This window comes from Lagopus leucura, unplaced genomic scaffold, assembly GCF_019238085.1.
Source record: "Lagopus leucura isolate 7727_CA_CO unplaced genomic scaffold, USGS_WTPT01 Super-Scaffold_100001, whole genome shotgun sequence".
Classification (NCBI taxonomy): Eukaryota; Metazoa; Chordata; class Aves; order Galliformes; family Phasianidae; genus Lagopus; species Lagopus leucura.
Window position 1 is genome coordinate 46445160 of NW_024962262.1, and position 12501 is coordinate 46457660.

The 12501-nt window shown below is 36.6% G+C and overlaps 1 protein-coding gene across 2 annotated transcripts in view; it reads right to left on the bottom strand.

The window, feature by feature from the left end:
• The window catches only part of IL18R1 (interleukin 18 receptor 1), a 16560-nt gene extending 7397 nt beyond the window's left edge, over positions 1 to 9163 (bottom strand). The window contains exons 1-6 of one of the 2 annotated variants that reach the window (XM_042868524.1): positions 8892 to 9163; positions 8419 to 8561; positions 5910 to 6028; positions 4701 to 4941; positions 1005 to 1182; positions 293 to 446 (exon numbers count right to left, since the gene is read on the bottom strand). In XM_042868524.1, the coding sequence (XP_042724458.1) occupies positions 293 to 446; positions 1005 to 1182; positions 4701 to 4941; positions 5910 to 5958 (622 nt within the window). In that variant the 5' untranslated portion in view covers positions 5959 to 6028; positions 8419 to 8561; positions 8892 to 9163. Of the gene's footprint in view, positions 1 to 292; positions 447 to 1004; positions 1183 to 4700; positions 4942 to 5909; positions 6029 to 8418; positions 8703 to 8891 lie in introns of those variants that run through there. The other variant, XM_042868523.1, reaches the window with a different exon arrangement.
• Between the last annotated feature and the right edge of the window lie 3338 nt (positions 9164 to 12501).

Here is a 12501-nt window from a genome sequence, read left to right on the forward strand (position 1 = left end):
AAAAAAAAAAAAAAAAAAAAAAAAAAAAAAAAAAAAAAAAGAAGCCACCTAAAACTGCAGGGAAAACTTACTAAATTTTCCAAACTTGGTAGTACATGAATTTCTGCTTTTTATTTTTGAATTACTGCAAGATATATATCAGATTGCCAGATCTAATTACATCAAAATACTTATCAGGTAAGAACTGTAAGTAAGAGATGATGAATGACATCCAATCACAAACAGATTTAGTAGGGAACGTTTTCCACAGTGAAGAAAACAGAAAACATGCTTCACTTTCAAGTTTTCTTACCTTCTTCTACTACCAGCCTAATTGTATTGGTGCTGTGGTATAGCTTTCCTTCATGACTGATGGAAATTTTGCAGGTATATATACCAGAGTGCTGAACTGATAAGGTTTTAAAATCCAGTTCCCGTCCCCTCTCATTTTCATAGTTCTTACAGTCCTGCATCAATAAAGCAAGAAAATATTATATATATGAAATATATATTCAACACCTTAAAAAAGACAAAAACGATATTCAGAATGAAGAATCACTCTTTTACTATCTCAACAGCATTTACCTGACCCAAAGGAGGTGGGGCCCCAATTTCCAGTACTGTCATTTAAATGCAACACTTGAACATCCAACCCACTAAAAGTTGAGAGCACTGCCTGAATTACTTTACATTATGAATGGTCAAAGTGGCGAGCAGGGGGCTTCCTAAATCTAATGGCTGATTATACCAACACTCCACAGTTACAGGTGCTTCATCTGTTGTCTGTGCATCAGCAAAACTGATCCAAAGATCAGATTTGCCTAAAGTGACCTGAACTAGGTCTGATACACATTGAGAACAGAGAGAAACTTTATTCTGTGTATCTCTCTGAAGACTTATTGGAAAACTAAAGTATTATTGGGTTTTTGATGGTTCTAAAAGTCTCTGTAATTCACTTTTCCTGCAATTAGATGTTCTATCAATAGATGTTCTATCAATAGACAATGCTTTGATTTTTTTATTACCTTATACCATGTTATGCTGTCATTTTCATTGACAGACAGATCATTGCATTTCAGTGAGTGACCAGTTCCAGCATTTTGAATTTCAGTTGTTAAATGATTTTGATTGAAACAGCTGCTTCTATTTCTTTCAAGTACATTCAAGGTCCACTTTTGAATTGTGAAATTTCGTTTTCCACTGCTGTGAAAAAAAAAAGATTTGCAAAACCAGTTTTAAGAGCTTTTTAAAGGAATTCAGCTTAGCAAGCTACATAACAAAATAAAAGTAAGATCTTCAAGCTCTAATAGGTAAAAAATACATGTACTGTGAACTGATTATTTACATTCCCTTTATTACTCTTCCATCTCAAATGTGTTATTTCCCACAGTAAAAGAGGTAATGTAAACTCAATTACCTATCATAACGCATTTGACAATAAAATTATGTTATGAAATGTGACAACACTGTTCTTGTTCTGGTAGATGTAGTACAAGATATATCTACCAGAACAAGAAATCAAATATCTGGCATCATACATAGTTAAACATAGAAATAAAAGAGTTTAAGTAGCTTGAATCAGCTACTGATCTTGCAGGTTTAATTTCCCATGCTTTGATAAGGTCTAAAGTAGTAACTGAGAAATCTATTTATTATAAAAATATTAAAAATAAAATAGGCGATTCTGGTTTTGTTCACAAAGTCCTGTTTTTTCATTGTTTAATACTGTGGAGATAATCACCAAAATTTTGGAAATATTTCTAAACTCTGCAAGTCTCATGAATTACTGAATCACTTACGAATTTAAGCATGTCCTCAAAAGAAAGCATTTTTGAAAGAATTAATCTCGTTTTAGTCTCCACTGAACAGAGCTCTACAGTTTGCTGGCCACCACAGGTGGATAGAAGAGCCAGCAACTCTCTCTTCTAAAGCAATTTCATTACGTCTCATATCTACAAAAGGAAATGCAAATATGCTATAAAAATGCCTCTTCTAGATCTCTAGAAGCTGACCATGATCATCCAGATATCTACTATATTCTACTTGCATTTTTTCTCTAAAGGTTATAGCTGTAATATTCCTTTCTGAGCTGTTATATTTCTATCACTTGTGATTCTTTTGTGATAGTTTTTGGGCATACACAACAACTTCTGGCTTAACAAACTTTCCACCTCACCCACCAAACCCACAAAAAAGGAACAAAAAACAGCTTGACTCAGGAAAGCATACAGGGAAGTGAAAGCCCTTAGGGCATATAATCCAAGTTTACCATAAAGACTGCATACATACACAGTTCTAAGCTGTTTCAGTGCAACAATCCAGTGTTACATCAATATTTCAATCTACAAAACAAAACTGACACTCAGCCTTCTATACAGTATTATCTCTACATGTGTGCATTCCCACTGCTTTCAACAGCTCTAAGCACCTTAAAAAATAAGCAGTGTTAAGAACTTATTATATATCAGGTGTCTGTCATGAATCTCCACACACTAATTTTTTTCAGGAACTCTTTATTTCAAGGTCATTAGTACAGAGCCACAAGATGACCTGCTTTCTTGTTGGTTTCTTTGTTGTTGTTATTTTTTTCTCTGCCAACCACAGGAAATAGGTACAAAAACCACACAAATTCGAGATCCTGCCAAAAATGTGTGACACAGATTTCTGTTTACCTCTCCCACATCCAGTGCCTTTGAAATCCTTTATGTTCAAGAGATGTTGCTGAAGGTGGACACGCTCAGATTTTCAGGTGATGTCCACTAATTCCTAAAATTATGTCCTCAGTCTACTGCATTAATAAATGTGCAAACACATCAACATATACATCTTTGGCTATATATGCTATGTCTCAGCAGAACAATTCTGTTGAACTAGAAAACTTCTGATTATTCTTTAAGCAAAAAATAAGTGGATAACACAATATACATACACTGTTACAACATTTTCACCTCTCTCTCCTTGCATATTGTCAGTTGCAACAGAGCAGGAAATAATTAATTAGCTTGCAAAATATGTATCCTGTGTTGTCATATAGTTCCTGAAATCCTGCAGTGAATTTCATTGACACTTTGGTCAATTAAAACTGTTTACCTATGCAGCTAAAAAATCATTTCCCATATACCTTACAAATTCTCATAACTAAATTAATTATTTGTTACTAATTATTAATTATCAAACAGATAAGTGAAAATATGCATAGCTTGTTTACTTTTAAACCAAAATTTTAGCCTAATATAAATGTTATGAAACAAACTTCATTTTGTCAATCTTATTAAATCTTAAATCAATTTAGTAGCTCACAGTAATCCACAGTTCTTCAATGTCAATTAACTCCTGAAAGTCCTCCTTCACCACAGAAAACTGATTCTGCAAATAGTCTTCAACTGCTCTTAGTATGCTTTCCTGTACTGAGAACCATCAGAAAAACTAATCTCAAGATACAGTGAAAATCCCATCAAAAAAAACAAACAAACAAAAAAAAAAACCATAAAACTTGTTGTTCCAATACCCTTCATTCTAATCTTAAAAACAAACAAAAAAACACCTAATATCTGCATGGGTCTAACATGGAGAAATTCTAAATAAATTAATTAAAAATTGTTTCAATTTTTTCAAGGGTGCCAAAATATTTTCTTTTAATTCAGAAATTTTTTCTCATAAATAAAAATGCTTTCTTCTATAACACATTTTTCAAAGGTAGTATCATAACACAGCATGTTAGAAAATGAAAAAAGGGTTTCGTAACAAAATCAAAACTCAATTGCAAATGAATACTTCGATAAAATCAAAAACTTTCTTCTGAGTTTCCTTCTTAGGTACATCAGATAATCACAATATTTCACAGAGGATCACTTCTGTGTTATTGAACAAATAATCATGTTAACAAACTCTATCCTAATAATTTTATTCAGGATCTTTTCCCATCACCTCCTCATGGTCTGATAAGGAATACCACAATCACTTGAGGCCCAACCTTACTTCCCCTTTTGATTTGTGATGTTCTATGGTGGTAAGAAATTAAATCCAATTATTTTATTTGCTCCATGAACAGCTCCAGGTATGCAAGGCTTTGCATAGAAACCAGAGTTCATCTATGCTGCTGTTACTTCATTCCACATTTAATCAGTAGACATCACAGCACGAGCTCCACTCAACACAGGAGTGTAATACCAGTAAGAACAGGTTTGGTGTAGAGGACAAGCAAATTATAGAATTAAAGAATGGTCTGGGTTGGAAGTGACCATAAAGATGATAGATTTCCAATCACCCTGCTGTGGGCAGGGTTGCCATTCACTAGATCAGGTTGCTCAAAGCCCCATCTGACCTGGCTTATACCACTTTCAAAGATAGGACAACCACCACTTCTCTGAGCAATCTGTTCCATTGCCTCACTACCCTCATAGTGGAGAATTATTTCCTAAAATGTTTCCTTTTACTTGGCAGTTGACAGGAGTGTCTGTCTCTCCTTATGCTTAGAGAATTAGCCATAAAACATCAAAAAATGCTACTTGTTTTATCCAATCTTTGATAGGCAGTATCTGCCTACAGCTATTTGCATGTACTGCAAATCCCTTTGGGTGGTGACTGAGAAACTGTGACACCACAATTAATGTAGTTCTCCACAGTTCCTTTGTGTCGATACCACAAACAATACAAAGCAAGACAAAGAAATTCATAGATGAGGGCAAAGGAGGATGCTCATCCACTGGCTGTGTACCCACCTTTGAGTGACAAAGTAATTCCCAGAGTCACCAAGTTCAGCTGGCCAAAACTCCAAAAAATTCATTTGGGATACAATTCTGTGTGTTTCATTTATTCGCTTCTGCCTTCCAGCAATTTCTTTGTACCAGTTTATTGTGTATTCTTCTTTCCAAGAATGTTGTAGTTTTGACTCAGGAAAACAAAGGTAAAAATACTCCCCTTCTAGTACATCAATGGAGGCACGAAGAGGACACAGCTTCTCTTCAGAGAAAGAGGGAAAAAGGCTTAATACTCTTTCAGAAAATAATATCAGCTTGACTTTAAAGTGATCTGCTGCGTAGCAAGTCTTTTATAAAACAACTTTTTTTTTTTTAGCAGAGTAGACTGACATAATTTATTTGTTCCAACAAAATCTATTTCAGTCTATTTTACTGAACCAAAACTAGAAGACATACAAGGATAAAAAAATGGTCATTTCCCTAAAATTCTTTCATGTGGGTCCAAAATGGGCATAGATGGCAGAATTTGGCCTCACTTTATAATAAAGCAGCTGCCACAAACAGAAAATTTCTTCATGTGGTTGGACTCGACAAAGATGGCTAATCCTCATAACTGGTCAACTGCCATAAAAGCGGAGTCTATGAGTTGAGGTGTACATTTCCTTCTTAATTAATGCCCAATAATTACAAGCTAAGATTCCTTTAAAGCGTCGTATCTTTAGAAAATTTATCTCCAAACAAGGTTCTGTGTGAAAAATCTAGTCTCAAAGTCTGCTTTTCTAATCAAATTTTCCAAATGTACTTTCCCATGTGAAAGTCATATGAAATACAGAAAAGGAACCCCGGTCTAGCACAAATAGTCAAGAATAAATAAGCTTTCAATCCTATTTGTCCTAGAGATTGTCTTTCTCTAGCTGTTATTGAGACTACACTTCTGAATGCCACAGAGTCAGGATCATTTTCCTCTTTGTTGCAGCTCTCCATACAGCCATGCACCCGTTCAATAGAATCAGGGGTCTCTATCCGTCTTCATCTCTAGCGTATTTAATTCATAATCTTGTTACTATAAATGACATTTCCAAAGTCTGGAGCTAGGCTGAAACTGAAGAAAATTAAGATGTTGTTCTTAAATGCAAAGTACAAAAATCTCAGTCTGAAAAACTATCAAGATGTCCTTATTTTGGCAAATATTTTGAAGGTTCTACTGTTGAAAAGAGGATTTATACTTACCTGTGGCTGTTTCAGTTATAAAAATTAACAAAAAAAACATGAGATTCATTTCCTTGAGTTACTTCTCACTTTTTCTCCAGAAAAAATGAAACTGAGTTCTTCTTGGTCACACTGAAAGCCTAAGGAAAATATACTCACAGTTCATCACAAGTGCAATGATACAGACCTCTTTGAGCGCTGTGAGAAGCACAATTAATGCCCATTATTGAAGAGGGCCTTTCAAATGGAAAGTTACTCATTTTTACCATAACAGGTATTTTGATGTATCAAGTTATTTATCTAGGTTTTCCTTGGCAGGTTTTATTTCAAATTCAGAAAACAATGACGGGTTTCCTTCCTTCATTTTCAAGATTGCTTAATGTCCTTTGTATTCCTGATTAAACTGACAGTCTTTGAGGAACATCTACACTTGGATTCCAATCCAAGTTCTGTGTGTTTTTTTTTTTACAGTGTTCTGTGGTGTTTTTTTTTTTTCCTACAAAGAGTATGGTATTTGCAAGACAAGACCTTACAGAAACACAGCTAATAAATTCCCTTATTTTCCGGAAGAATAGCGCAACATTGGTAGATCAGATATTCAGGTGTCTTTTTAAACCGCTGGAAAACAGCAAAGTCTATAATTTTGTCTTACATTTTAATCTGTTGAGCAAATACGTACCAGCTGGGAATGCTCATGTTCTCATCTGGGGGCAAACAAGGGCAGAGCCAGTCCTACGACCATGCTTCAGTTCTGCCAACACGGCAGAAAGCATAGATGCTGATTTCAGCCAATACAAATGCCCTTAGTCATCAACCTAATCATCAACCTGAACATGCATGTACAAATATGATGTACTCAAGAGAGATTTTTCACACACAGCTATCTCTTTGAGCATCCCATTTGTCTTTTCAACCTAAAGCTTTTGCAATTTGAGAAGATACATATTTACTGTTGTAAGACCTGTCTGAAATTTACAGCCAAAAACTTGCTGTGATATAAACAAGCAGGATGAAGTAGACTATTGCATTTCAAGTAATACTCCAGAATTACATCAAGATATATAGCTGCTCTCCCCTCAACTCATTACAAGTGTGCCATCTTCCCATAAATAACTGTAAGAAAATGAAAGAACTATTTCACATCCCTTTTTTTCAGACTGACTGGTAGACAGATCCCAATTTAGAAAGCAGCAGAAAGTTGGGTGCTGAATACTGCAACAAGCAACTCCAAGTGGCCATGCACTCAGACCTGGTTTTGGTTCCCTTCTGTACACGGAGAATCAAACTATTATGTTTTATGGGGGAAAAAAAAGAAGGGTCTCTCTGTCTTGAATTTTCTTTTCATTTTCATCCTTTCACATCTACAACAAATACAATTGTCACAGACAATGAAACCATGATCCACTATATTAACATAAAATTATATATCGTCAGATTTTAATTCTAAATCCCATTTTTTATTGGCACATCACATCAGCACAAAATTGATGTTTCGATGAAAGCACAGTATAGCCCTTGGTTCTTGGAATAGGAATTAAAGAACAAAATCTGATCCAAACTACTTAGTAATAACCAGGTTTGAGATACCTGACTACAAATACCAAGTAAAATACACCGCCTTAGTCTTCATCTTATGCTGCTATTGGACCTGATGAGTTTCTCCAGGCTAGAAGTATTTTTATTTGAGCCATATAGTTGGCAGTACTCTTCAGTGGAACACCAGGGAGGACAAAAAAAAAAAAAAAAAAAGATATAATTTAGGTAAAATTCAACTACAATCAGTATTCTTCAAGGAACAGAATAAGGTCTTTAACTTTCCGAAAGGAATGGGGTGATAATATGAGGACAATGATTCTCAGAAGAAGTTCAAAAATATTCACAGGGCAAAATAGCAGAGGATGAGAGATTCAAAGACAAAAGTTAAAAACAAAAATGACACAAAGTTGTCTGTAAGGTGTCTGAAGGAGCAGCAGCTTCAAGCATGTTTTTCAAATTTCCCACATGCTTAAAGCTACAGCTGGACTTCCAATTATAAAAACAGTTCTTAGAATCATTGTGTCATCTCTAACACATTAAAATCTTAAAGCAAACTTGAGCATTCCAAATTGTGCAAACTGCATTAACTCTATGTTATATAGTACATAGGCTGATACAATGAGATGTTTTGGTCATGTAACTCATTTTGATAAACACTTCTGGAAACTGGAATTTGTATCCCAAAGGATTGTGGCATTCTTTACAACAAAGCAAAACAAACAACAATAGATCCTTCTGAAACTCAGACTGTTTGAACAAATGTCTGGAGGGTCAGTGAGGAAGCCAGGAAGTCAGGAAGGCTTTTTGGGGAATGTCAGTCTCTTTCACGCATGACTATATAGCACCACAATTCACATAGGATTAATGAAGAGAAAGGATCTAGAAGGCACTTATCAGAACCTTGGTACATCTAAACACCATCCTGTCAGGAAAACAAGATATTGGTTAAAATAAAAATCCACCTAAATTTCCAAACAAGGAAGTGTTTACTCACAACGCAGGTTGATAGTGGATGCAGAGAGGTAACCTTCCAAATGGCAGGCAGTTACAGGCTGCACTCACAAACCTTCTGAATTCAGCACTGAAACACAGCGATCTCGAAGTGAGTCAATACGAAAACAGCCCAGACTGAGAAACCTTCCGAAAAAGCAAGAGTGGAATTATCACTTTTTTTTTTTTTTTTTTTTAAACTGTTGAGCACAGGGAGGAGAATGGAAAAGGCAGAAGTGAGATTTTCACTTTTACTTGTATGGCTCGGAAAAGTAACAGCAATTTCTGAACGTGAACTCTTCTAAAGGAAGCATTTGAGAGAGGCACCCTACACGCCAGGAGCCCGCGCAGCACCGCCCCTTCCTGCGTGGGGCAGCGGAGCCCGGCAAGGGGCGGGTGCCTCCCGGTTGGATTGGAAGGCAGCAGCCCGGGCAGGGAATGTGGGTAGTGGGTTGGGATTACGTGGCTTGGAATTACCTGGCTTGGAGAGTGCTCCCGGATACCAGCTGCTGCAGGGTGAAACGTGGCGGTATGCCGTGCCTGCAATTGGCGCAAGATGGGCTGTGTCAGAAGAGAGACCTTTACAGGATTAGAGGGTGCACGGTGATGGCTTCGGTACTTTTGGATGGAAACACCTCTTCCTCTGCTCTTCTGCTGAAGGCTTGTGGCGGGACTGTGTTCTGAGAAGTGTGATGAAAGTAGGATGGAGCTTCAGGAGTGTGCATATCAGGCTAAAAACAGCAGCTTCTATCTCAGCTACAACTTCCGTCCCTCCTCAGTGGCCCTTTGAGGATGAGAGTGTGCTAAGAGATAAACAATAAAGCAGATATGCTGTAAAAAGATATAAAAAAAACCACAAAGCCTGACAAATTACAATCTTCAGGAAAAAACAAAATGTGCTCCCAAACAAGATTCTCCTGATTTCAGAGCTGTTCTTTCTGTCCCGATGTCCCTTTTGGGGGTGGATTGACGCAAGGTTTTGAGACACAAAACATCATAATTCCATTCTTCTGAAAGGACCATTCACCCCTAAGTAAGCCTCATGCCGACAGCTGACTGGTTCTAGGCCAAATGCTCATCTGCTGAAACTATGGTTTCATCGAGGATTTCTGAGAGTTGTGTTTCATGTTTAAGTGCTGTTCCTGCATGAGTGTCTGCCACTGTTTATTTCACATCAATAGTTTGTGTGATAGGTACTGAGTGATGACTTGAGATCTGCTTCTAAATGAATTCATTTTGATAACAGCAGAAACAAATTAATCCCATCGGGATTTCCTTTGTTTTTCGTATTACACTGCTCGTCTTCAGAAAACTGTCTGGTAATAGTCACCCTATTTCTGTTTTTATTACTTTTTACAGAATTTCCCAGTAATGACAGGAGATGTCTGTGAAAGTGGAAGGGGCAAGTTACTCTAAACAGGGAGGGATTCCACAGAGCTGGCATTTTGCAGATTTTGCTGCTGAGGTGAAGCTGAGAAACTGCGGAGAGTTTTGCTGTCTCACCTCATTAGTTTTTCTCATCAGAGATTAAGACAATCTATATACAAACATAATCAGACTGTTAGACAATGTAAATCAGAACTTTAGGTAAGTCAGCTGAGAATCTGACTCAGTGTAACTACTTTTAATTACATTCATTTACATTACATTAATTATTGTAATTACTTACAATATTTCACAGTGTTTATTGTTCTTAAGGCTCAGTACCTGATTTTTAAACTTAAAAGAAAGCATACGTATACTGTAACAATTTTACATTTTACACCATATACTGATAATGATTTTACACGAGTCTGAAAGCAGTTTAGCAGACAAGGAACTGGTAAAGTTAAATGTCATCAGCTATTTACTTTGACAGGATAAGACTTGATAGTGACAGTTCAGATACTTCTGTTTTATTCACTTTTTACAACAGTATTTTCCATTTGTTGTTCTCATATTCACTTGCTTTTGAAATACTCTGAAGTTTCTGAACTTTCAGCTGCATTGTGGAAAGCTGTGCATTTCAGCTAATGTTGTAGCTAGCTTTTTGTGCCTTGCGAATGTGTGCAGAATCGAGTCTACAGTTTTTCAATACAATTTTTAATGGAGAAGTAATAGGTTTGTAATAGCAAAGTAACTCAGCTGTGAAAATAACTACAGCTCAGTGTGGCATGGTGAAAATGCCATGATGAAAATGGAAGTTCACGCTGATATTGAAAATAGATGTTTCTGTGAAGCTCCACCAACGAGTCAGCCCTAGCTGATTACCCTTTTCCATCCACCACACATTACGGAGGTGATAACTGAAACTGTGAAACCGATCCTTTGATAAAGAGCAACACATCCAGCTCTTGTAACCACAGACTAAGATTGTTCTTTCTTCTAACTGGTTGTACTTTTAAGTTTACTTCTGCCATCTCTGCATGTGAGCTACATTAATTCTTAGCTGAGAATTAAGTTATATTCCAATTTTTTTTATATAATTACCTATCCCTCATGTCAAAAAGCAGGTTCCCAACTGATAATATGTCTGCAGGAGCCTCAGAAGTTTTTCAAAAGTTTTAGAATATGCAGGCTGCATGTTTTTCAAACTTCCACAGCTTCTATGGACAGCATTTGACCATCTGTCAGTGAAAACTTTCTCCTAATTTCTAATAGAAATTTCCCACATTCTAAGTTATCACTTGCTTTTTTTTTATCCCAGTCCTATGGTCCTTTGATAAGATCTGGCTAAGATCTGTATGAAAGGTTCTTTACCTTTCATACAGATTCCTGTAAACGGAAATATGAGATCTTGTTCTCTCCCTCAACATCCTGTGCTCTTGGAGGTGTTTTCCAGCACTCGCTCCAGTATGTCAGCTGTTGTCCTCCTTTGCCACAAAGCACACTACTGACTCAAACTCACCTCAGTGTCCACCGGGACCTACTGTCTTTACAGCAAAGCTGCTTTGTACTGTGTTGATCCCTAGGCTGTATTGCTGAGTGAGAATTTTCCAACATAGACACAGCACTTTGTGTGTGTCTTGGGTTGAACCTTGTTGATATCACTGTTCTGTTGTAATGCAAAATAGCAGCCCTGCTACTCCAATGGGTAAATAATCTCTTCTTGGATTCATTTTGTGTCTGAAAATCTGCTTCTATGATGATCTGTCACATTTCCAAGGTCATAAGGATAATAAGTCCAAGGTCATAAGGTCACAAGGATATAAGGATAATCAGGAGTATTAGTACCAAAATTAGGTCCCAAAGGATGTCACTAGTAATTTAATGTGAGCCAAAGTTTAAGTGCTGATCACAATCTCTTGATCCAGCATAAGTTGACCATGTCCAAACTGAATTATCTCCAAAAAGGGAATTTCAACAGCCTCTCAGGGCACCCCATGTCGGTGCTCAGTCACCACACAGTTATCATAGTTTATATTGACAGGAGCTAGGTATCATACCATGGAAGGTACCAAGATCTTCACTACTGACATCAAGAAGTGAACAAAGTCAAAGCTCATTCCTGTCTCTTACATGCCAAGAAGATTCTTCTGTTCCTTTAAAACATAAGAAGGTGAATTCTCAGTGTCAGATTCTGAGCTGAGGTATGGCTACCAGGAGATTGTGTATGCACACCCTAAAAATTTCTGTGTCTATTTCTAACAGTATTCTTTATTTGATTTCTAGTTGTCCACAATCTTTTGGTAGCTGTTCATCCACTAGATGTCATACTGACTCTTCTCAATTAATGAAAGCAAATTGGTTTCCTGATTCACTTTTTCAGTAGTAACAAGAATAGGGAAGCATAGGGCAGAAGTTAAAGGGCATTAAATCTCTAGGTGAAAGTTCTAATTCTACAGCAAATTTGTTTTTCACTGTTTAGTTTTGAGCATCTGAAGATTTGTGAGCTTTTTATAGAGACATAAGAGATTTTTACACAGCACACACTTTCTTTTCATTATTCCAGATTGCATGGTGTAGTTTCTATGTATCCAAGAAAATATGAAATACAAAAAAGCCAATTTAGGTACTCACTAACTTGTGTGTGTTATAAAAGAGTACCACAATTCTACAGCTGTGATAATATTTGTAGAAAGATACTGAGTATCTGATTTTTCCACTA